Genomic DNA, 26208 nt, shown 5'->3' on the forward strand with positions numbered 1-26208 from the left:
CACCTCACGAGTTAGGGCGCCTGGGGCTGATTTAATGTGCTCTAACTGGCAAGTGTAGCCAAGCCCTCAATCTCTACTAAAACCTACCCATGCCAGCTCGCTCTGAAAATACAATCTTCACGTTCTGTTGAAAGGGCTCTTCAAAGACCTGAGCAACAGGTGCCACCCCACTGGGCACTCTCAGATGTGTCTTCAGGTATTTCTGAATGTCTACCCCCGAATCACAAGAAAAGGAGACTTTGTATGTGTCGAAGGCCGTCATAACATAAGAATTGTGAGCTTTGGCGTCACAGAAGATAAGAAACCTGTAATTGGCATTGCTGCAAGATTGTGCGAAGAGGAAGAAGAGGGACTCCAGTTTCTTGGAGACTTTGTAAACTAATTTTTCTGCACCAAGCAAGCAATAGATCTTTTTGTGTCTGGGGTCTGGGGAAAGAGCTCTCCTCACAATCAGCTCAATGTCTTCTTCCTCTGTCTCAGGGGTACAGACCAGCACCTCATCATACGTTGGAAGAGGTGCCCCCTCAGAGTGCGTATAGACTGACAGCAGGAGAAGTAACATCTGCTCTTCTTTACATGTGACAAGGCAAGGCTTCCCCGCTTCCAAACCCACTGGTAAATTTCTCTCAGTGACAGCGGTTTCAGGAGACGTCAGGTATTTCAGCATTTCACCGAAAACATCCAGGCTGATGTATTTGTCCGACACCAAGCCAGTGAGCTTGCTGCAGTAAGCGTTCCAGAGAAAATGCACCTTGGCATGGATAGACGGCAAACTCTCAAAGGAAGTGGCCAGTTCATCTTTCGCAAGGCTTTGGAAGGTGGATGGATCCACATCTCTGTTCCTATTTTTAAACTTCATGGACTTCTGCAGAAAGGCTTCTCTCTGCTTGTCATATAATTTGCTCAGCTCTTCAATCTTTTCCTCTTCATCAGCATAGTCTAAGGCAAATTCCATGAGCATTTGCTCTGTGATGGCTGAGTTTGGCAGATAATTCTGCAGAGCTGCCTTACCCACCGATTCGTCATACCCAGACTCAACCAGACCTTGGATGAGCTGAGGAAATTTAACAATGTAGTCATTCCAGGACACGGACTGATCATCTTTCTCAGATATATCAACGGATTCTGCAGGAGTTTCAATTGCTCTCTTTAATGCCTCTCCGATATCCTCTGCTTTAACATCATGCTTGAAAACAGAAAGCATATTGAGAACCTGTGGGTCTGTTTGTCCTTCATGCAGTTGGGCTAACTTGCTACACAAGTAGAAGAGTTGGCGTGCAGTGAACATGTTTAGATGGCAATAATTGTTCCTTTGAGTCTCCAGATATTTTTTCCACTCTACAAGGCAATGCTCCATGACTTTGCAAATGCCATCTAATTCTTCCAGGAGGGGTTTGTTGGTCTGAACAAGGATTCCGGCTATTCCAAACTCAGCGTAGATTGTTACTTTGCGTTTGGGGTTACAATAAATTTCAGCTTTCCAGTCTATGAAAAGGATGTTGCCAACGCTGAGAAGTTGCAAGTAGAGCTTCCCAACCATTTCAATTTTTTCCAGGATCTGTAATGTGTCAAATACATAATGGGAAAATAGAATTTATAAAATACTGCTAGTTTTCAAGATCATTAGGACACTATGAATATTATACTTTCTTTTAAGGATCTTTACAACTTAACCTAAGTAATTTGAATCATTTGATTAAGTGGGGATTCATCTTGGGACACCCAACTTTTCTCATTTTACATTTTACAGAATGCTGACATGAAAAGGACCTGCTTTCTGTGGAATATTTTGATTTTTCATCAAAACCTAAAATCTGGAAATCACAATATTTCCATTTGGCTATCCTTCTATAGTGCCTTATGGGAGTTGTAGTTCAGCTGTTGTCTCATGTCCCTGTTCTCCTCTATGGGCTGGGCTCCTCAGCGGGTCATCATCTTCCATGATGCAACCATTTCTCCTTGACATGGCCGGTGCATCATGGGAGATGTAGTCCAACTAGGGAGCCCAGCCTTTAGAGGAGAATGGGAACATGAGTCACCCAAACTACAATTCCCATGAGACAGTACAGTGGCATTTTGAGAGGAAGGATGTTTCAGTGGTTTGGGCACTAGCCTAGGACTTAAAAGACCCAGGTGCAATTCCCTGGTCTACCTCAGACTTTCAGTTTGACCTTGCACAAATCATTCAGCCTCTCAGTTCCCCCTCTGTACAATGGGGATAACTGCCCTGCCTCACAGGAGAGTTGTGAGGATAAAGACATTAAAAACTGTAAATTCTTTAAGATCTACTGATTAAAAGGTGCTACATATTATTTCAGAATCAAAATATTTGGGTTTTCAGCTGAAAATTTCTGGTTTTTGATTTTTCACCAAAAAGTCAAAGTTTTCCTTGAAAATTTTCAGTGAAAACAATTCCCCCTCCCATTTTTCTTGAAATTCTCCATGAGCAAAATTTTTTTTTCCACCAGCTCCACTCAAGAATCTTGGCTGATCTCACCACAGAACTAAGATAACTTCTAAGAGAGCCAAGCCCCAACCTTTTAGGGCCTAATTTTGGTAGGTGCTGAGCATGGACCACACAACTAAGTTAGTGACAACTAAAAGTGGGAAAAGAAACATTTTGGCTGAAGTTTTTTTCACCAAAAAACGCACTTTTGGGTCAACTAAAACCTTTCATGAATTCAAATCAAATTCGTCAAATTGTTTGGTCAATCTCCCCGACAAAAAAATTGCAATATTTAGTTTAGATATTTTCTAAATGAAACTTTTCTGTTTTTCAATTCAAAACCATTTTTTGTTTTGAAATTCAATTTTATTTTAAAAACTCAGAAAACATGTTTGAAAGCTCAAAAATAAAATGAAATGTTTTATTTTGGGTGAATCAAAATATTTTGTTCGACCCAAAATGAATTTTTCTTCAACTTTTTGGTGGGCTGAAAATATTTTAAAAAATCATTTTAGGTTGACTCTTTTTAATATTATTTTTCGGAACAGCCAGTGGACAACAAAATCAGTCATTCACGTAGCTCTTGTGAGCCCTTCTGACAATCAGAGACTTAGTGCTTTGTTGATCAAACCCAACATAGCTCCCATTGATGTCAATGGAACTGAATAAAAACTTCTCTCCCTTTCTTAAGGTGCTTAAATGCCACCATTTTTCATTCATTGCCACAATTTATAACTGAGGCCAAGAGTGCGCAGGATTAAAAGAAGAAGAGTTGGGATGGTTGGTGTAACAGAAGGAGGCAGGTCCATACCAAGTTATGCCATGCTTTTTGCTTGCTTGTATCAAACTATGCCATGCATGAGGCAATGCCAAGATATGTGCTCTACCTAGGAGGGGATGTTGTGGAACTGTCAGGGAACATGCCACCCTGGCCCATCCCCAGTGAACAGATGAGCCCTGTATGGGTGAAGGATGGAGCTTGGCAATACAAATACATGGTTGAGGGAAGAATTTCTCAGGCTGGGATTTTATTTAAAAATGGGGTTTCTCTGCCCCTTCCTACAGATTGACGTAGGGGAGGGGGATTGATGTGGTGGAAGGGCTTGAATGCTCATGACCCTGAGAGCTGAGCCAGCGGTAGCTTTGCTGCCAACAGAGTCTCCCACATTGGATAGGATAGGTGCAGGCCATTGGTTCTCCATGTTGGGGGTTGGAATAAGGCTAACAATCTTATCCCATATAAAGTACATCTGTTAAGGATTTCTCAAATAAACCTGGGAAAAACACAAATGATGATAACGAGAAGTCCTGTGGCACCTTAAAGACTAACAAATTTATTTGGGCATAAGCTTTCATGGGCTGGAACCCACTTCGTCAGATGCATAAAGTGGAAACTTCAGTTTGGCAGGCATATATATACATACAAAGATGGGTGTGTTACATGATTATGTGGAGGACCAGTGATAACTAGGTCAATTCAATTAGGGTGGATGTGGCCCACTCCTACCAGTTGATGAGAAAGTGTGAATATGAAAAGAGGGAAAATCACTTTATTCTAGCTCACTACAAAAAGCAATTTTCCTTTTTTGGTATTCACACCTTCTCATCAACTGTTACGAGTGGGCCAAATCCACCCTGACTGAATTGACCTCGTTAGCACTGGTCCTCCGCATAGTAATGTACCACAGCCATCTTTGTATGCATATATATATCTGTCAAACTGAAGTTTCCACTTCATGCATCTGACTAAGTGGGTTCCAGCCCATGAAAGCTTATCCCAAACAAATTTATTAGCCTTAAGGTGCCACAGGACTCCTCGTTGCTTTTGCTGAAACAGACTAACACGGCTACCCCTCTGAAACCTATCCTCCAAAGTGTTGGCAGTCCCCTCAGCTTTGAGTCATCTGCAAATCTGATCAGTACGCTCTCTATTCCTACATCCAGATCATTAATAAAGATGTTTGGTTTGGTAAATCCGCTCAGGTTTACAAAGGCTGCTGCATATCCACTTTCCATTGATGAAGTGGTGAACCAATTAATAAACTTGCACGGCTCGTCTTGAGTAGTGCAAGATGGTATATTCCTGAGGTGCAAGGCTGGGAGCTGGGGGGATTCAGCTGATGCATTTCTCTGTGTGATTCATGAGTGGCTCTGGGAGCGTTCGTGCAATCTAGCTGGGTGCGGGGCGCCATATGCAGTTGTGCTGAGTGATGATAGCACCTGGAGGGGTTTGCTGCTGGTCACTAGCAAAGCATTGTGAGAGACAGCCCAGGCTGGAGAGTTAAGGGGACTCAGTGGTCCCACAGTTCCAGGCTGCACCCTCGGGATCTCGTCACATTGGGATCCGCAGTTCAGCTGCCCTGGACCTAGAAATAAGTGCTGAGACCTCTCGAGAAAGCAGGTAAGAAATTTTTTGACAAAACATTTTTTCACCAAAAAATGCCAATTTGTCAAAATCAAAACTGTTCACGAAACAGAGATGGTTGTGACAAATTTTCCAACTCAAAAAAAGTAGAGAAAAAATGTTCCAAATTATTGATACATCCCATTTTTATATTTTTGAAACGAAAAGTTCCAATTTTTTTACTTCAAAAAGACTTTTTGTTCTGAAATTTAACTTAATTTACACTAAAAAAATGAAAATGAAAAAGATAAAAATCAGAACAAATTGTTTTGACAGTATTGCAAGAACACATTTTAATTGACCTGAACTTAAAAAATGCTTTGGATTTTCAGTTAGTGAAACATTTTGACATTTTGACTTTTTGTCCCAGTTCCTGTAGGGAAAATTTTTCAACATATTAAAAATTCTCTCAGGATGGGAAAATTACTTCCCACCCAGCCCTCCTCCCAAGTTCCCCCAGCTTCCTGCTTGCAACCTCAGAGCTGCACCTGGTCTATGGCAACTCTGAGTTTGTGTTTCAAAAATTTAATTTCATCTGACATTTTCTTTTTTGTTGTTGTTTTTGTTCCTATTTGGAATGAAAACAAATGTCAAAATATTGGAATTTCCCATGGAATGGAAATTCTGAGTTTTGACCAGCTTTAGTTTCTACCTTGGCCTCCTAACACTGAACTAAAGGCATGAGACAGTCTCCTCCAAAACATCAGTTCTACAACAGGAAGGCATGTTGCTGGAGAAAGGGAACTTCCCATCAAAAAGAAGCACAAATATAAAGGAGTACAAAAAGTCACATTTCCTGGTTAATGCAGAGATCAGGATTTACCTCCAGGAACCTGTTCACCTCTTCTCTCCCCTGCTCAGCCTTTGTGGCTATCAGCATGAGCTTGTTCTGCAGCTCAGTGAGCTGCGCCAGGCTGTACGTTCTAGAGTCCGTCTTGTCTGTCTGGTGTCCTTGAGCAGCCTTTTCAGCAATATCCCCTGGTAGCAGCAGTGAAATGCAATTATCGAGAGAAGGCTGGAGGGAAAACAGAGTTAAAAAAGATAAATGCTGCTGTGTCTTTATTCTGTGGGACCAATATGTGCACCCATCAAGGCCAATACAAAGCATTTCAGAATCTGTTATTGTGCAAGGGTTTTAATCTTAGAAATCTACTCATTACCTGTGCAAGACAGTAAAGGTGGAAGAATCATTCTAGATCTTTGAAGGTATTATGTATAGCAGACCAAAGATATGCAGAAGCAAAATGAACTATTTGGAGTGCTATGATTTTTTGGGACCAACTTGAAACATCTTAAAGGAGCCTGATTTTCAGACCCATCCGAGCACGCATTGTTAAGGTGCTTCCAACTGGATATTCAAAATCATTGGTCGCTTCTGAAAATCATGGCCAGGTTCCAGCTCTTGGGTCTCGAGCTTCTAGTATGAACCAGGTCTGAATGGGGAAAAGGGATAATTCTAAGTCTGTAGACTCAGTGACTAGTGATTTTGGGAGCCAGTGTGGCTCCTTTTAAAAGAGGCTGATTTTCAGACAGTGCCAAGCTCCTGTTATGTTCATGGCACACACGGAGAAGTTAAATAAATATATAAAATACTCTTGCTGGAAGTTTGCATCATAACACTACTTTACTTCTTAGAATTCATCACAATAACACGCAAGGATCCCAACAGAGAGAGAGAGAGAACAGGCTGCTCCCTAAGGCAGAGAGGCACAACTCACTCCACCTTGTTCCAGGCTGGCTCTTTCCAGACTGACTCTGATTGCATGTTTCCCTAGAGCCTGCAAGCAGGATCAGGAAAAACTTAATTTTTAAAGGTTTCAGAGTAGCAGCCGTGTTAGTCTGTATTCACAAAAAGAAAAGGAGGACTTGTGGCACCTTAGAGACTAACCAATTTATTTGAACATAAGCTTTTGTGAGCATCCAATGCATCCGATGAAGTGAGGTGTAGCTCACGAAAGCTTATGCTCAAATAAATTGGTTAGTCTCTAAGGTGCCACAAGTCCTCCTTTTCTTTTTTTAATTTTTAAAGTGACGGCCTCCCATTTTAACAGAGCTTTTAATATACCACAGCCCCCACCCTTGAAAACTAGGCCTCTTTCAGGCAGCTCAAGCTGGGCAGCCAAAGTCCCTCTGAAAATGTGGGCCCTTGTATTAAATGCTGCTGAACTTTTACCTTGAATTTCTGAGGTGTGGAGATCATAAAAATCCCACTGCCATTGATGGCCCTGGCCTGAGACATCGAGGAGCGCTCCACGGACCCGTGACAATCGTGGACCATTTGCAGCCACTCTCTGTTGTGACAGGAATCTTTCTATTGAAAACAATTAATGTGTTAGTTCCTGAAGAAGGAATAAAGCTACACACACCAGAACGCTATAGCATCGTTTGCTGAGATACCCATAGTACCCCAGTCGCTGGAGTGTTCGCTCCCCTCACAACTTCCCAGAGAGAAAGAGTTAGAATCATTTCCATTGGCAAGATGGCAAAGGAAGTGGTAGCACATAGGAGTTGTGAAGGGCACAAATGATAGACAGAAACACATGTGGGGAAAGACGCTAGAGCAGAGGTGGTCAAACTATGGCCCGTGGGACCATCCTGGCTGGCCCCTGAGCTTCCAGCCGGGGAGGCTAGCCCCCGGCCCCTCCCCTGCTGTCCCCCCTTCCCCGCAGCCTCAGCTCACTGCGCCACCGCTCTCTAGCCCACCGCTACTGCCGGGCAGCGCAGCGGCGTGGCTGGCTCCAGCATGGTAAGGGGGTGGGGAGTGGGGGAGTCCCAGGGGACAGTCAGGGGACAGGGGGCAGTTGGATGGGGCAGAGGTTCTGGGGGCAGCAGTCAGGGACGGGAAACACGGGGGGTTGGATAGGCGTGGGAGTCCTGGGGGGCCTGTTGGGGTGGGGGTGTGGATGGGGTCAGGGCAGTCAGGGGACAGGGAGCAGGGGGGGGTTGAATGGGGGTGGGGTCCCAGGGGGGCGGTTAGGGGCGGGGGATCCTGGGGGGGTGGTCAGGAGACAAAAGCAGGGGGCGTTGGATGGGACAGGGGTTCAGAGGGGGGCAGTCAGGGGGTGGGAAGTGAGAGGGGATGGATGGATGGAGGGCAGGGGCCAGGCTGTTTGGGGAGGCACAGACTTCCCTACCCGGCCCTCCATACAGTTTTGCAACCCTGATGTGGCCCTCAGGCCAAAAAGTTTGCCCACCCCTGGGCTAGAGGAATACTGCGGTAACATTATATATAACTATTGCACTCCTCTTTTTCCTTCACCTCATAGAATATCAGGGTTGGAAGGGACCCCAGAAGGTCATCTAGTCCAACCCCCTGCTCAAAGCAGGACCAATTCCCAGTTAAATCATCCCAGCCAGGGCTTTGTCAAGCCTGACCTTAAAAACCTCTAAGGAAGGAGATTCTACCACCTCCCTAGGTAACGCATTCCAGTGTTTCACCACCCTCTTAGTGAAAAAGTTTTTCCTAATATCCAATCTAAACCTCCCCCACTGCAACTTGAGACCATTACAGCTTAACTCTGCCAAAGTTTTCTCTTTCCAGCATGTGTCATTTAAAAAAAAAGGATCACACCACATTAAACCTACCACTCTCCTAGTGAGGATACAGTTAAATCGATGTAATTGTCCTTATACCAGCATAGTTATTCCTGTATTGGAAGGGGAATAAGTGTAGGGCACCAGTATAACTATGCTCATGGTAGGGGCTATGCTGAGTTAAATATTTTGGTTAAAAAAAATCACTCCTATGACTGAAACAATTATACAGAACAAAACGGTGCGGAGAGCAAGCGTATCATTTTCAAGGGACCAAACTCCTAAGTACCTTTTTCAAAAGAGACTTAAGCACTTAGGACTAGCGCTGAACGAAAAATTGATTTTATTTTTTTTGGGGGGTTAAGAGAGGAGGAAGGGGCAGCAAACTGAAAAGTCCAAATCCAAATTCAGTTCAGTTCAATTCAAATCAAAATTGATTTTTTTTGTCACTATGACAGAATGTACCCGTGTCCATACTCTACACACTATTGTAATAATCTTTCTACAAAGTATGCCTTGCAATGTATCATCTGAAAATGTATAATTTGAAGGTGAATATTCTCCTAATAAAATATGTGTGGCAACATTGTATGTGAAGTTACAAGATTTCTTTTTATAATGTTCTTAACACATGTTCCAAACCACAGCAGAAGTTGGCAAACAGCTCTGTCTCAAACAAAGAAATGGGTGCTCTGCTTAATTTGCATTTCAGTGGTAAAGAGAACCATCAAGCAGGAAGGGTAGACATAGAAACCTCAAACAGGTGAGGAAAAGCAGCAGAGAACATCCTTCTCCATAAAGAACGAGGAGTACTTGCGGCACCTTAGACACTAACAAATTTATTTGGGCATAAGCTTTTGTGGACTAAAACTTACTTCATCAGATCTGTGCAGTGGAAAATACAGCAGGAAGATATATATACAAGATATATATACAGAAAACATGAAAAAATGGGGGTTGCCATAGCAACTCTAACGAGACTAATCAATTAAGGAGGGCTATTATCAGCAGGAGAAAAAAAACTTTTGTCGTGATAATCAGGATGGCCCATTTCAAACAGTTGACAAGAAGGTGTGAGTAACAGTAGGGGGAAAAATTAGCATGGGGAAATAGTTTTTACTTTGTGTAATGACCCATCCACTCCCAGTCTTTATTCAAGCCTAATTTAATGGTGTCCAGTTTGCAAATTAATTCCAGTTTTGCAGTTTCTCGTTGGAGTCTGTTTCTGAAGTTTTTTTGTTGAAGAATTGCACCTTTTAGGTCTGTAATTGAGTGTCCAGGGAGGTTGAAGTGTTCTCACACCTTCTTGTCACCTTCTCACACCTTCTTGTCAACTGTTTGAAATGGGCCATCCTGATTATCACTACAAAAGTTGTTTTTCTCCTGCTGATAATAGCCCTCCTTAATTGATTAGTCTTGTTAGACTAATGGCAACCCCCACTTTTTCATGTTCTCTCTGTATATAGATAGATAGATAGATAGATAGATAGATAGATAGATAGATAGATAGATCTTCCTACTGTATTTTCCACTGCATGCATCTGATGAAGTGGGTTTTAGCCTACGAAACTTATGCCCAAATAAATTTGTTAGTCTCTAAGCTGCCACAAGTACTCCTCTTCTTTTTGCTGATACAGACTAGCATGGCTACCACTCTGAAACCTGTCATCCTTCTCCATAGACTCTTTGTCTCCTGAGTCTCTGCTGGAAATGTTTCTCAAGGGAGGGACTATAAAAAGGAGAGACAAGCACCCCAAGACACCCCTCGCCCCCTGCCCATCGATTCACTGCACCAGAAAGGACAAAGGAAGCAGTCATTGAACAGGAAAAGGGGTCCTGACCTAAGAAGTTTGGTCAGTAACACTGCTGAAAGCATGCAGTGAGAAAAGTTTGCTTTGAATTTAACATAATTTATTAAGTTAGGCACTAGTAGTGTTTTTATCTTTATTATTCTCATAACCATTTCTGACTTTTATGCTTCATTACTTGTACTCCTTTAAAATCTCTCTCTTTGTAGTTAATAAACTTGCTTTCTTGTTTTTTTCTAATCCAATGTGTTTAGAGTAAAGTGTCTGGGAAACTCTATTGGGGGTGACAAGATGCATGCATATTATTTCTATTAGGGCTGTCAAGCAATTAAAAAAATGTATTGTGATTAATCACGCTGTTAAACAATAATAGAATACCATTTATTTAAATATTTTGGATGATTTCTACATTTTTAAATATATTGATTTCAGTTACAACATAGAACAGAAAGTGGACAGTGCTCACTTTGTATTTATTTTTCATTACAAATATTTGCACTGTAAAAAACAAAAGAAATAGTATTTTTCAATTCACCTAATGCAAGTACTGAAGTGCAATCCTTTATCATGAAAGTTGAACTTACAAATGTAGAATTATGTACAAAAATATAATTTCATTCAAAAATAAAAAAATGTAAAACTTTAGAGCCTACAAGTCCGCTCAGTCCTACTTCTTGTTCAGCCAATTGCTCAGACAAACAAGTTTGTTTACATTTGCAGGAGATAATGCTGCCCCCTTGTTGTTTACAATGTCACCTGAAAGTGATAACAGGTGTTTGCGTGGCACTGTTTTAGCCAGCATTGCACGACATTTACATGCCAGATTCATAAAGACTCATATGTCCCTTCCTGCTTCAACCAGCATTCCAGAGGACATGCATCCATGCTGATGACAGGTTCTGCTTAATAACAATCCAAAGCAGGGCAGACCAACGCATGTTCATTTTCATCGTCTGAGTCAGATGCCACCAGCAGAAGGCTGATTTTCTTTTTGGTGGTTTGGGTTCTGTAGTTTCCACATTGGAGTGTTGCTCTTTTAAAACTTCTGAAATCATACTCCACACCTCATCCCCCTCAGATTTTGGAAGGCACTTCAGATTCTTAAACTTTGGGTCGAGTGCTGTAGCTATCTTTGGAAATCTCACATTCGTATCTTATTTTGTTTTTTGTCAAATCTGCAGTGAAAATGTTCTTAAAACGAACAACATGTGCTGGGTCATCATCCAAGATTGCTAGAACATAAACTATCTGGCAGAATGCAGGTAAAACAGAGTGTGGCCAAAGCATGAAGGGGCATATAAATGTTTAGCATATTTGACATGTAAATACCTTGCAATGTGGGTTACAAAAGTGCCATGAAAATGCCTGTTCTTTCTTTCAGGTGACAATGTAAATAAGAAGTGGTTAGCATTATGTCCTGCAAATGTAAACAAACTTGTTTGTCTGAGCGATTGGCTGAACAAGAAGTAGGACTGAGTAGACTTGTAGGCTCTAAAGTTTCACGTTGTTTTGGTTTTGAGTGCAGTTATGTAACAAAAAAAATCTATATTTGTAAGTTGCACTTTTATGACACAGGGATTGCACAATGTCAGTACTTGTATGAGGTGAACTGAAAAATGCTATTTCTTTTGTCATTTTTACAGTGCAAATATTTGTAATAAAAATAATAATATAAGGTGAGCACTGTACACTTTGTGTTCTGTGTTGTAATTGACATCAATATATTTTAAAATGTAGAAAAACATCCAGAAATATTTAATAAATTTCAGTTGGTATTCTACTGTTCAACAGTGCGATCAAAACTGTGATTAATTGTGTTTATTTTTTTAATCACGATTAATTCTTTTGAGTTAATCGCCTGATTTAACTCTGATTAATTGACAGCCCTACTTTCTATTGAAGAAATACAGAATTTACATAAACTTGTATTGTCCAGGAGAGGGCTGGGCAGTACAAGACATAGATTTCTGGGGGGAAATCTGAGATTGGGAGTGAGTTGGAATCACCCTGCAGTATAACCAAGGCTGGTAAGAGCCAAGGAGTGGCTGGCTGGCTGCAGCACACAGACCTTGCTGGGAGTGATTTGCATGCTGGAGACTGTTTGTGAGCAGTCCAGGCTGGAGGCTACAGCAGAAAAGCCATGTAAAGGGCACCCCAGGTTAGAAATCAGGGGTGACACAGGTACTCATTAGTCTGGATTGTACCCGGGTACATCACAATCATCAAAACAAAAAACTGGGAGGAAAAAATTCGTTTTGGATTGAACAAAATGTTTCATTTGACCTGAAACTAACTAACTTTGTTTCAGAGTAGCAGCCATGTTAGTCTGTATCTGTAAAAAAAAAAAAGAGGAATACTTGTGGCACCTTAGAGACTAACAAATTTATTAGAGCATAAACTTTCATGAGCTACAGCTTACTTCATCACTATGCATCCGATGAAGTGAGCTGTAGCTCACGAAAGCTTATGCTCTAATAAATTCGTTAGTCTCTAACTTTGTTTGTTTACTTAATTGTGGGTCATTTTTGTGGTTTTCACCTTTTTTGTGTTTTGTTGTTGTTGTTTGTTTAAACTAGCTATATTTTAAAATGAAATGCCATTTCAAAATGAAAAATCCAAACAAAATGTTTCAAAATGGCTGAAACAAAGCACAGAAATGTTAACACACCATTTCAACCTGAAAAAAAAAACCTTTCCTTTTTTTTTGGCCAAAACTATTCATGAAATTCACCCCAAATTCACCATTTTGGTGCCCTCAGAATGCATTTTGCAGCTAATGTACTAGTCACCATGCTCTGTTTAGGAACCTGACTGCCATTAAATTTCCATGAGGCATTAGGCTCCTAAGTGCCTAAATCACTTCTAAAAATGTGACAGTCTCCTAAGTCAACTAGACATTTCTGAAACTTTTACCCCAGGACTTAATAATAGAATCAGAGAAATATAGGGCTGGAAGGGACCACAAGGGTTCATCAAGTCCAGCCTTCTGTACCGAGGCAGGACCATCCCTGACAAACGTTTGCCCAACCTGCTCCATCCTCCAAAGATAGGCTCCCTTGGAAGCCAATTCCAGAGCTTAAATATCCTTATAGCTAGAAAGTTTTTCCTAATCTCCCTTGCTGCAGATTAAGCCCATTACTTCTTGTCCTACCTCCAGCAGACATAGAGGACAGCTGATTACAGTCCTCTTTATAACATATTTGAAGACCACCAGGTCCCCCCTCAATCTTATTTTCTCAAAATTAAACATGCCCAAGTTTTTTTTAACCTTTCCTCACAGGTCAGGTTTTCTAACCCTTTTGTCATTTTTGTTGCTGTCCTCTGGACTCTCTCCAATTTGTCCACATCTCTCCTAAAGTGTAGCACCCAGAACTGGACACAGTAATCCAGCTGAGGCCTTACCAGCCCCGAGTAGAGCAGGACAATTACCTCCCATGTCTTACATACAACAGTCCTGTTAATACACCCCTGAATGATATTAGCCTTTTTTGCAACTGCACCACATTGTTGACTCACACTCAGTTTGTGATTTCCTATAACCCCCAGATCCTTTTCAGCAGTACTCCACCTTGCCAGGTATTCCCCACTTTACAGTTGCACATTTGATTTTTCCTTCCTAAGTGTTGTACTTTGCAATTGTCTTCACTGAATTTCATTTTGTTGATTTCAGATCAATTCTCCAATTTGTCAAGGTTATTTTGAATTCTAATCCTGCCCTCCGAAGTGCTTGCAACCCTTCCCTGCTTGATATAATCTGTAAATTTTATAAGCACACTCTCCACTCCATTATCAAAGTCATTAATGAAAATATTGAATAGTACTGGACCTACAGGACACCATTAGATACATCCTCCCAGTGTAACAGTGAACCATTGATAACTACTTTTTGAGTACAGTCTTTCAACCGATTGTGCACCCACCCACCTTGTAATAATTTTGTCTAGATTTCAGCCATTACTTGTTTTAAAATTCCACCAAGTGTCACGTCACAATGTCTCTTTAAGATATTTATTTTGAGCAGAAAACAGAAAAACTTACTAGCTTCTTTGGAAGGTTATTGTCATTTTCTACAGCGTCTCTGATGGGATTTAGAGCTGAGGAAAAAGCTTCAAATCCTGATTCGGGAGTCAAGTCGAATAAGATGGGCACAGAGGCAGAGACAGCATCTCGGAAGAACCTCACTTTGTCAATGTCCATGTCGTTTTCTCCTGCAGAAATGGACGCCAGCTCCACAAAGGTAGGAAGTTCCGTTTTGTCTGCAAGAAGAAAAATCCAGCAATGCACGTGAAACAAGCAATCTAAGCTCAAGAATCTACAAATAGTTTTAATCAAAAGCTTCAATGTCTTTGCCCTCCAAAGCTGAAAAATCCCTGTTGTTGCTCCATTTGGATACATCAATTAAATCAAACAAATAAAATCTCAGATCTAGGAGTGGCCAGAAATTTTCCATCAAAACTTTTTTAGAAATAAAATTGTGTTTTTGACTAAACAAATTTTTTGTAGAAAGTCTCTGTTTTCCTCAGAATTTTTTTATTTGTGATTGGAAAACCAGAAACTTGGGAAAATGATTATTTTTTTCTTCATTTTTTAGATTTTTGGCAGTTTTCAACCACAAGTTTTTGGTTGCCAATAGTCAAGATTTTTTCCAGGTTTTAAAGCTGCTCATTTCCACGAACAGTAAAAGTATCAGGGGCTCGCTGTGTTAGTCTGTATCCACAAAAACAACGAGGAGTCCGGTGGCACTTGATGAGGAGATGTCAATACCAAGAGAGGGAAAATTGCTTTTGTAGTGAGCCAGCCACTCCCAGTCCCTATTTAAGCCCAAATTAACAGTGTTAAATCTGCAAATGAATTGCAGCTATGCAGTTTCTCTTTTAAGTCCGTTTCTGAAGTTTTTTTGTTGAAGGATGGCTACTTTTAAATCTGTGTCCAGGGAGCATCCAGGAGATTGAAGTGTTCCCCTACTGGTTTTTTGTATGTTACAATTCCTGAGGTCTGATTTGTGTCCATTTATTCTTTTACGTAGAGACTGTCAGGTTTGGCCAATGTACATGGTAGAGGGGCATTGCTGACATCTATCACATTACTGGTATTGACACCTCCTCATCAACTATTGGGAGTGGGCCACATCCACCCTGACTGAATTGGCTTTGTCAACATGGTTCTGCACTTATAAGGTAACTCCCTTCTTTTCACGTGCCAGCATATTTATGCCTGTATCTGTAACTTCCACTCCATGCATCTGACAAAGCTTTTTGCCCATGAAAAAGCTTATGCCCAAATAAATCTGTTAGTCTTTAAGGTGCCACCAGACTCCTTGTTGTTTTTTTACCAACAGTTCAGGCACCTTCTCTGGCAGCTCACCTCTTACTGTGCTCAGAAAGTGCAACATTACAAGTGCAACGTGTAACGTCTTTCCTACTGACCTTACAGAGCGCTCTGCTACTGGACACCTTACGACATATGCGGGAGAAAAATATTTTGCTCCATTTCATAATTTCCTACCCCAAACCAATGCCTGTCCAAGTGTTCTTACTACACATAAAAATGTCCAGCAACAACCCCCATGGCAGTGAGTTCCACAGTCTCATTATTAGTTTCCTTTACTAAAAAAAGAAGGAAATTGCTGCATAAAGATCTTGATTTTTTTCCAGCTACAGTCACAGAACTATTGAATAGAACCCTTATGTGAGAACGAACTCCAGAATTATCTTTAACATAATCTGATCTTCAGAAAGACAATGAAGGACCAATTAGGGAAATTTTCAGTGATATTTTATAACTGTTACCATTCAAACACGTGAAAACTCACCATATGCATTACAATCACAAACCTATCTCCGACCCACTGTGAACTTATGAACTCAAGCACGTGAGGGCTACAACATTGGCTCTACATTCTTACTTAGTTTATAAATACTGGTCTAAAGCGCACCTTTTATGACGGTTGTGATCCAAGAGATAAAGTCTTTCTTTGCACACTCAAGAAGTTCCTTCAAGAAGTCAAGCACACTCTCAGGGATGTTACTCAGAGTATCTTTAACCTTTATAATATCATCAGTCATATAATCAAGAGTCTTGTCCTTGAAGTCCTCATCTTCCTGTTAAAATACAGGATAAAGAACTGTGTTTCTTAGCAAAGAAATGAGACAAGCATTTATTTTAATTAATTTACTGTTTGTGTTGCACTAGGAGCTGCACAAACACAGAGAAGAAAACTGTCCTTGCCCCCAAAACTTTGTTAATGCCGCGTTAAGGTTGCCCAGTGCTGCTTTGTGCCCTTCTAGAATGTGGAGAGTGCCCATACTTAAACCTCTGAAACATAAACCTCTGAAAACAAGGAAATCCAAAATTAAAGTACATGCCACTCCCACTATGCAACCTTAGCTCTGCTTCCAAAAGCTGGCAACAGTTAATAATATAATCCTGTGGGAGTCTATAAAAATCTGCTCAGCCATTTACTATTGTGGATTTTTAGGACTGATCTACACACAAACATTCATTGGTTTAACTAAATCAGGTTCTTAGAACTCATTTAGTTATTTTGGTGGAAATCTGTTTGTTGGACACTCTCATTTTGGAATAAAAGTGGTTAAAGTTGAGTTAACTAAAGTCACTTTTGACTTGGCCTACTCTTATCCAAGAAAAGAACTGTCCACTGAATTGGTTCTAACTCACACCCTTTTAGTCTCTAAGGTGCCACAAGTTCTCCTTTTCTTTTTGCAGATACAGACTAACACGGCTGCTACTCTGAAATTTGTTATTAATGTGACTAAATTTATTGCAAAAATGTTTTAGTCACTGAACCCCAAAGAGGGTTCTCAGCTGTGAATCCCTGAAAGAGATAGGTGCCTCCATGCAGCTCTGACTTCGGCACCTATGTCTGAAAGAGGGGCAGAGCCTGCACATACCCCTTGTTGTAGGCATCTCCCACTGGATACCTTAGGTTGCTCCCCATTCGTAGGCACCTATCTCTCTCCACTCATTGTACAAGGAGCCTGGGCCCTAACCCAGGCTATGTGGATTGCAGTGTTGTTCTCTAGGCACCTAAAAGTTCAGTAGCTTTGTGAATCTAAGACTGAAAGTCTGTGCAGCTCCTAGCGCAATGGTGCCCTGATCTCTGTCACTGAGTCTGTGCAGCATCCAGCCTAACAGGGCCCTGATCTCAGGTTATTGCTTCTAGTAGCTGCATAATACAAAAAATTTTTAAAAAATTCATCTTGCTTATGCCATTTTTACATCACTGGAACTCCAGTGTTTTCCATGGAGTCACTCCAGGCTTTCACCTGAGTATATGAGATCACAATGAGTAGATGCGTAAAATGAGACTGCATTTGTCTAACTAATTGCCCTAATGATATTTATGAGAGTCCTACGTACATATTTGGTCAGGTCATCAAGGAGCTGGAAATCTCCACCAAGTCCCAGTGTCCTTCGTAGCTCATCTATCATTTTGGCTGTGTTCACCACCATGGAGAGTTTCATGTAGTTATGAATCTTAACCACCGCAGCCTCAGCCCATTCAGACTTGCTGCCAGGTCCTCCCTCGCTCTCCTCCATGATTTTAAATTCCTTTCTGAGCACCTGTTCATCTTTTAGCAGCTTTCCAAACTGACTCTCAATGTCACCAAGGCTGATGGAAAAATCTTTAAGGGCCCGATAGGTGTCTCGAAAATCGTCCATGGCCGGGATGTAAACGTTTTCCTGCACTTCATCCAGGGAAAGAAGGGCTTTGTCTGGGAATTCATTCTTGGCAAGTTCCGCTTTCAGCTTCCACAGTTTCCGGAAGAACTGGCTTTCCTGGAGGGTATGAACTTTTCTAACCATGTTGTTGTGTTTAGCGAGTGGGTTCGACTGCAGACCTTCACTTTTCTCCTTTCCATGTATGGAGTATTTCTTCACCAGCATCTGATTCTTAATGCTTTGTTTAATTGCAACACTGAGTTTCATGGCACCTATGTCAACTAAACAGTGTGGGGATAGAAATTTATTAACATGTAATTAATAGATTCCAAGGCCAGAAAGAATCAGTGTGATTATCTAGTCTGACCATCTGTGTAACACAGGCCAAAGACTTCCCCAAAATAATCCTGTGTGAACTAGAACAGATCTTGTAGAAAAACATTTAATAGAAGATTAGGGTTGGAAGGGACCTCAGGAGGTCATCTAGTCCAACCCCCTGCTCAAAGCAGGACCAATCCCCAACTAAATCATCCCAGTCAGGGCTTTGTCAAGCCTGACCTTAAAAACCTCTTAGGAAGGAGATTCCACCACCTCCCTAGGTAACCCATTCCAGTGCTTCACCACCCTCCTAGTGAAATACTATTTCCTGATATCCAACCTAAACCTCCTCCACTACAACTTGAGACCATTACTCCTTGTTCTGTCATCTGCTACTACTGAAAACAGTCTAGATCCATCCTCTTTGGAACCCCCTTTCAGGTAGTTGAAGGCTGTTATCAAATCCCCCCTCATTCTTCTCTTCTACAGACTAAATAACCCCAGTTCCCTCAGCCTCTCCTCATAAGTCATGTGCTCCAGACCCCTAATCATTTTTGTTGCCTTCCGCTGGACTGTTTCCAAAACTGGACACAGTACGCCAGATGAGGCTTCACCAATGCCGAATAGAGGGGAACGATCACGTCCCTCGATCTGCTGGCAATGCTCCTACTTATACAGCCCAAAATGCCGTTAGCCTTCTTGGCAACAAAGGCACACTGTTGACTCATATACAGCTTCTTGTCCACTGACACCCCTAGATCCTTTAAATTTGCCCTTTAAATGGCCATGACAACTAGATTTTTATATGAACATTCACAATTCTCATGGTCTTTTAATAAAATAATGACATGGTAATCTGGGATAGCAGCTAACTGTGTGTGTAGCAGAGTCATAGGGGGTGGGACAGTAAACATTATGAATATAATTAAATACAGAGAGCTACACCAAAAGAAGGTTACAGTTGCAAAGTATTCAAGTATTAGGAAATTCCCAGGGTCACAAAGAAGACCATCTAAATGTAACCTGTGTGTAACCACTGCTGTGACATCTGCCTGAGTCTGCAGAGACCCTGTGACAATCATTCTGAAAGGAGGAACTGCCCCAAGTGTAACCGTTCCACAGAGGAAAATTTTTCTCAATCTAACTGTAAAGCAGATTCACAGAGGCCATAAAGGATTATTCCGATCTTCCAATCCAGCTTCCGGCATAACCCAGGCCAGAGACTCTTCCCCAGTGACTCCTGCATCCGGCCCAGTAACTCCTGGCTGAGCTATAGCGGAGCATTGAGAAAGAGACACCTCATCTCCATTGACAGATTCCCAGTGATGGAGAATCCATCCTGTCCCTAGGGCAGCTATTCCAGTAGTGAATTCCCCTTGCTGGTAAACACAAGCCCCTTATTCCCAGCCAAAATTTGTCTCCCTTCAGTTCCCAGCCAGCAGGTCTGGCTTTGTCTTTGTCTGGAAGTTAAAGACCTCTCTGCTCCCAGCTATTTCTTCCTTGTGTTGGTCCTTATAGACCAGGATCATGTCACCTCTTAACCTTCTTTTGGATAAGCCCAGTAGGTTGAGCTCCCTCACTCTCTCACTGGGAGGCAGGTTTTCCAGACCTCGAATCATTCTTGTAGCTCTTTCCTGAAACCTTTCAGTTTTGCAACATCCTTTTGGAAGTATGGACACCAGAACTGGACACAGAGTATACAGTAATGGCCTCACCAGTGCCATATACAGAGGTAATATCATCTCCCTTCTTCTATTCTATATTCCCCTGCTCATACAACCCAGGACTGTATTTGCCCTCTTAGTCACTGAACTGCACTGGGAGTTCATATTCAGTTGATTTCCATCAGAATCCCCTTTCTAGTGTTGCTGCTTTCCAGGATATAGTCCTCCCTCTGACATTGCACCCGATAATGCTTTATGGAAATATGCTCATGAATGTAAATATGACATAACTGGAATATGTTTTATGCTACATATGCCATGTTACATATCTCTGTAAAGGTTATGATCTACTGAATATATTCATCCTATTTGTATCCATGTGTCATTTTTGTACTCAACGTTATGAATATTGGCTGTGTACTTGCTTGATTTTAAGTAGCCTTAGCAAAGCATTTGGTCAGCTTCTTGAGAAATGAATGTGCAAGTTACGTGCCCAATGAAGAAACACTTAATGGACAATGGATCTTGGAAGGCTCCAATCCACATAAGAAGTCTACTTGAAGATGTTCGAGGTAGCATGTGAGCCATGGCTGCTACCTGTAAGTCCTGAGTCATGCATGGACATGTGACTTGCCCATGTGACTTCAAAACTCCATCTTGGAGCTGGGATTCTACACAGGGGCAGGGAGGGGTGTCCACCCACAAGAGAAAATCTATTTAAACCCCTGGGAGACCCCTCCATTTTGTCTTCAGCTGGCTCAAGAGATAGCCTCTCCACCCCCAAAGGATACCTGAAAGAAACTGGAACAAAGGACAGTAACCACAGGGGGTGGGAGTGATTGCCGGACCCAGACTAGAAGGAGTCTAGCCTGTAAAAGGAAGCTTACTGGAACACCTCTGAGGGTGAGGTTTTATCTGTATTCAGCTTTCTTACGGTATTAGGCATAGACTTGTATGTTCTATTTTATATTGCTTGGTAATTCACTTTGTTCTGTCTGTTACTACTTGGAACCACTTAAAATCCTACTTTCTGTATTTAATAAAATCACTTTTTACTTATTATTTAACCCAGAGTATGCATTAATACCTTGTGGGGGAGGCAAACAGCTGTGCATATCTCTCTATCAGTGTTATAGAGGGCGAACAATTTATGAGTTTACCCTGTATAAGCTTTATACAGGGTAAAACGGATTTATTTGGGGTTTGGACCCCATTAGGAGTTGGGCATCTGAGTGTCAGAGACAGGAACACTTTTTAAGCCTCCTTCAGTTAAGCCTGCAGCTGTTCCGGGACATGGTTCTGACTTGGGTCTGGGTTTGCAGCAGGCTAGCGTGTCTGGCTCAAACCAGGCCGGACACTGAAGTCCCAAGCTGCCAGGGCAAAAAAGCAGGGGCAGAAGTAATCTCAACACATCAGTTGGCAGTTCCCAAGGGGTTTTCTGTGATCCAACCCATCACACCCCCCATCCAGTAAGTGTGTAAGAAATTCTATTATTATGTACTGTAGGAGAACAGAACAGGATGGTACCATTTATGATGCCCGAGATGCAGATGCATAGATACAGAAATGCTTGTCTTTGCTCTGTCTGCTTTTTCAGCTGCTCAAACTCATTTCTTCTGACATCCAGCACTTCCTTTATATATTGAGAATAAGATGGCTCTGGAAAAGAGATACACAAGATTTTTGAGACAATCTCTATGATATGGGGAAGGTGCTCTGAATTTAACTGATGCAACAACAAATATCTGCCTGAGTCTGCAGAGTGCCTCAGATAATAGCACTGAGAACTACTGGGTGGAGCTTATGTTGTGGGAAGAGCTTGGAAGAGAACTTTTGTCCCTCAACTTCTTACAAATCATACAAACATTTTGCAAGCAGCATGAAGTATTGGAGTTCCTGATATAATCAGCATAAATAGCCAAAACTGAATATTGTAAATGTCTAGAATGTAACTGCATTTTTAAAATAAATGGTAAGGGTGCTGCAAATATCTAGCTGCTACCAGGTGTTCATAAAGAAGGAGTGTTTTAACTTAAAAAATGTCAATCCATCACATTTAACACAGTGGTTTTCAATTACCCCCCCCCCCATATTTTAAGACTCCACCTTTGAATATTTTATTTATTAACAACAACTGGTTTTATGATATTCTATAGAAGTTGCAATAACATACGGTTTGCATTTTATATTCATTTTTCTTTTCTGACTGTATTAGAAAAAAATTAATATGTTTAAGGCACCTCTTAGGGATAAAAGTATGAAGCTGCAAACTCACCGATGAGAGTCAGCATCTCGGCAAATTCCTGTGTGTGTTGTAGAATGGCAGGTAGCATCTCGAATGGGATGTCTCCAGAAAATACACTAAGACCCACAAAGGAGAACAACTCAGACACCTTTGAAAACAGCAGTTGTGCGTCTCCGTTGATTTGATTTTGAACCTTGGGCTTCAAATTTTCTGCAAAATACAAAAATACAAAAAATATAGTGAGATACTGGGAATGATTTCAGAAAATGCACTGGAGTTTTCTTCTTTATTTTAACAATAAACCCCAGAAAATATTAACAGTTTCTCACTTCCTTGACTTCATTGGGACAACTCAGCTGCATTATGATAAGCCCTGGCCTACTCCTAAGTAGAGCTGGGCAAATAATAGATTTATCAGTTCACCGGTAATTCAAAAAAAATCCGGGGGAAAATCATTTTGAGTAGACCCAAAATTGAAATTTTTTGAAACTTTTGGTGAATCAAAAAGTTGAAATAATTTTATTTCCTGGCAAAACCATTTTGTTATGCGTTTGTGTGTTTTTAATGGTTTTTTTAATTTTATTTTTATAAAATTGAAGGTAATTTCAACATAAACAGTTGTTTCAAACTCAAAAATTGGAACTTTTTTTCCAAAATGTCAAAACAAAACATTTCAATTTTTTTTGTTTCCCCCCCTCCCTCAAAACAGTTTGGTGAAATGGACACAAATTCATAAAACGATGATGCTGAATCTATATTTTTTGCCAAAAAAAGGTTGTGTCTAAAAAATTTTAACCATTTTTAGTCTTAAATCTCTAAGGGCCAGATTTTCAAATGCATTTAAGGCATCTACAGCTGGAGATAGATGACTAGTGGGATTTGGCACCCAGCCAACTCCTTTTCACTTAACTATGATCCCAATAAGTTGAACCCATTCTGAGATCACTGGAACAAAATGTCCACATAGAAACTCACGGACAGCTGAGATAATATCCAAGCCCATGGAGGAGTTGAGTAGCCATTTGAGAACTCTGGCTGTGTTCTCTTCAAACCGGTTAGCATTTGCTATCTGATTCAATTCTTCAGTCCACGTACTTTCAATGATAATAGATACGATCTGTGCAAGAACTGGCTTGTTTGTCTTTGAAAATTTGTGAAGAATTTCTTTCAACATTGACTTCTATAAGAAAGAATATTTTCTAACTATATGGGTAGAGATATTTTACACACACACACACAGAGCTTAAAACCATCTCTCAAATTCTGCTGATGTTTTTGTACAGTGTATAAAGCACTACTCACATCTGTAACATAACTACAGCTGAGGGAATAATGGATTTTTGGGTTTAGGGGCTGAACTAAAACCCCTTTATTAAGTTTCTTGTTGAACTTAAAACTCAGAAAATGCCATTTTGAATCAAACAGTTTCTGGTTGACTCAAAAATTAATTATTTAAAAGCAGGGGCAACTCGTGGGAGGGGAGAAGTGGGTCACATGATGGCCTGCACGTTGGCGTGGCCCACGGTGAGCCCCCCACACACACTTTTCCAGAGGTGCCCCCCCCCCCCGCAGCGTTGCCACTGTTTAAAGGGTTTTGATTTGATTTAAGTCAACCAAAACATTTTAGTCAACTTGAATAGTCAGGGTTTAGCTGATAGCCATATTTGGGGTTGGGAAGGAATTTTCCTCCAGGGCAGACTGGAAGAGGCCCTGGAGGTTTTTCGCCTTCCCCTGTAGCATGGGGCACGGTTCACTTGCTGGAGGATTCTCTGCTCCTTGAAGTCTTTAAACCATGATTTGAGGACTTCAATAGCACAGACATAGGTGAAAGGTTTTTTGCAGGAGTGGTGGGTGAAATTCTGTGGCCTGCGTTGTGCAGGAGGTCTGACTAGATGATCATAATGGTCCCTTCTGACCTTAATATCTATGAATCTATGAATAGACATTGTTTTTGAGTTTTTCATTTTGATTTGGCTATTTTGGGATGTTTTGCACTTTTTGGGGGGGTCCATGTGTATTTTTTTTAATTGACCAACTTTGAGAATAAAATGCCATTTCAAAATGAAAAGTCGCAATGTTTTGAAAAAGCGAAAATGTTCAATTTTTATGATTTTTTTCAGTTTTTCCCCCCAGAACTATTTGTTGAATTTGACCCAAATTTGTGAATAGCTTTGGAGCTCCAAAAAATGCATTTTGGGGGCAGAAAAACTATTTGCCCCTCCAAAAAATTGCCCCTTATAACACCTATTAATCATTTAGTAACACTTTATAATCTATTTGTAAGTGTTCCCCTCATATAAAGTGTGACCAATAGTATAATAAACATGCACAAAACCATCCAACATGACAGAGTGGGGAACAGAGCTCAGGATTTCCTGGCTTCTGGTCCCTCTCTTCAGTGAAGGTCAGGCAGGTGCTACACAGGAGGGAAGAGAGAGATTCTGCTATACCTTGCTTTTTGTCAGCCCTTTGATACTCTGAATGATGTGTTGTGAAAAGCAGTTTTCCAATTCTGTATCTCGGAACTTGTTAATGTTAATGAAAACCAAGTAGTGATCAAACAGATGTTTATGGTTCACCTAGAACAAGGAAACATTTGTTATGCAACCATCCTTTATACCCTCAGAAAAACCTTTCTTAAAGCTCATGATGAGTCAGATAGGAACATAACAACGGCCACACTGACCAATGGTACTCCTGGGGGAATTCTGTGCCAAAAAATTAAAAATTCTGCGCACAATATTTTAAAATTCTGCAAATTTTATTTGTTAAAATAACACTACATAATCACATCAGATTCAATTATTTTGGTAATTTATTTCAAAATACCTGTCAGCAAGTATGTCTGTAACAATACAGACACACGAAAGATTTTCCCCCAGGAGTAGAGAGTTAAAGAAACCCCTATGACAACCCAAGTTCCTGTTTCTCTGCCCCCTCCCCTGGCCAGAGCCCAGCCAGGAGGCTAGACACCCACAACTCCTCTCAGGCAGAGCCCAGCTGTGGGGGGCCCCCTTGTCCAGATATCCACAGCCTCTCCCCCCGCCCCCGCCCCCCCCCCGAGGGTCCAGCCACCCACCCCTTGCCCCTCAGGACACAGGGATCCAGAGGTAGAAACAGCCTGATGCTGGGTCCCAGGTTTGTGTGGAGTTTGCTGCACACCACCCTCTCCTTCTCTCAGGGCATGCAGGGAACAGCAGCAAGAACCCTCTAGCTCCTTCCCCTTCCCTCCCAGCAGTGTCTTCTATGTGCGAGCTGGGCTCTGCCAGGTCCAGAGGCCCCTAGTGGCAGTCAGCAGCACTGCAACCCATTTCTGTAGGGGAAAGGAAACTGTGCAAAAAACATTAATTTCTGCAAAATTCTGCATTGTGCAGTGGCGCAGAATTCCCCCAGGAGTACAATGGTTCAGCTAACCTAGGATACCGGGCTAGATGAACCATTGTACTCCTGGGGGAGTGGCCAATGCCAGGTGCTTCAAAGGTAACAAACAGATCAGGGCAATTATCAAGTGATCCTTCCCCTGTCATCAGATCCTCAGCTGGTGTAAATCAGTAGGTCCACACTGGAGTCACACCAACGTATACCAGCTGAGGACATCATTCGCTGCAATGTCAAGTGCGGGTGAAATGACACCTGATCATGCCCCTGATGGTAGCAATTTACATTCCCTTTGCACAGATGTAAATGATGCACAGGTTGCAAATCCATGAGGAATCAGGTCATAGTTTTCAAGGCCAGAAGGACCATTGTGATCATCTAGTCTGACGGCCTGTATAATACAGGCCAGAGAAGGGGAGGTAACTTACCTGTAACTGGAGATTCTTCAAGATGTGTGGTCCCTATCTGTATTGCACTGAAGGGTGCCCAGAGCTGGAGCTTTTCAAAGTACTAGTATCCATCATTGCCTTACACTGTGGTTTTGCCTGAGGCAATAAAGGGCGGGGTGGACTGACTGTGTCTTCGGTTCCTTCTTCACTGCAGACCTATCAGATCCGCAGCAAAGGGGAAGGAGGGTGGGTTTGGAATACAGATAGGGACCACACATCTCAAAGAACCTCCAGTTACAGGTAAATAACCTCCCCTTCTTCTTCAAGTAATTAACAAGC

At 41.5% G+C, this 26208-nt stretch overlaps 1 protein-coding gene across 7 annotated transcripts in view; it reads right to left on the bottom strand.

Moving 5' to 3' along the window:
- The window catches only part of LOC140913636 (E3 ubiquitin-protein ligase rnf213-alpha), a 175638-nt gene that overhangs the window by 78329 nt on the left and 71101 nt on the right, over nucleotides 1-26208 (bottom strand). For 6 of the 7 annotated variants that reach the window (XM_073350365.2, XM_073350364.2, XM_078853451.1 and 3 more), the window contains 10 exons: nucleotides 24553-24681; nucleotides 23078-23282; nucleotides 22133-22312; nucleotides 21385-21516; nucleotides 17573-18156; nucleotides 16128-16293; nucleotides 14231-14448; nucleotides 7024-7161; nucleotides 5674-5865; nucleotides 88-1558 (listed from right to left, as the gene is read on the bottom strand). In XM_073350365.2, the coding sequence (XP_073206466.2) occupies nucleotides 88-1558; nucleotides 5674-5865; nucleotides 7024-7161; nucleotides 14231-14448; nucleotides 16128-16293; nucleotides 17573-18156; nucleotides 21385-21516; nucleotides 22133-22312; nucleotides 23078-23282; nucleotides 24553-24681 (3415 nt within the window). The remainder of the gene's footprint in view (nucleotides 1-87; nucleotides 1559-5673; nucleotides 5866-7023; nucleotides 7162-14230; nucleotides 14449-16127; nucleotides 16294-17572; nucleotides 18157-21384; nucleotides 21517-22132; nucleotides 22313-23077; nucleotides 23283-24552; nucleotides 24682-26208) is intronic. The other variant, XM_073350366.2, reaches the window with a different exon arrangement.

Source organism: Lepidochelys kempii, chromosome 6 (assembly GCF_965140285.1).
Source record: "Lepidochelys kempii isolate rLepKem1 chromosome 6, rLepKem1.hap1, whole genome shotgun sequence".
Taxonomy (NCBI): Eukaryota; Metazoa; Chordata; order Testudines; family Cheloniidae; genus Lepidochelys; species Lepidochelys kempii.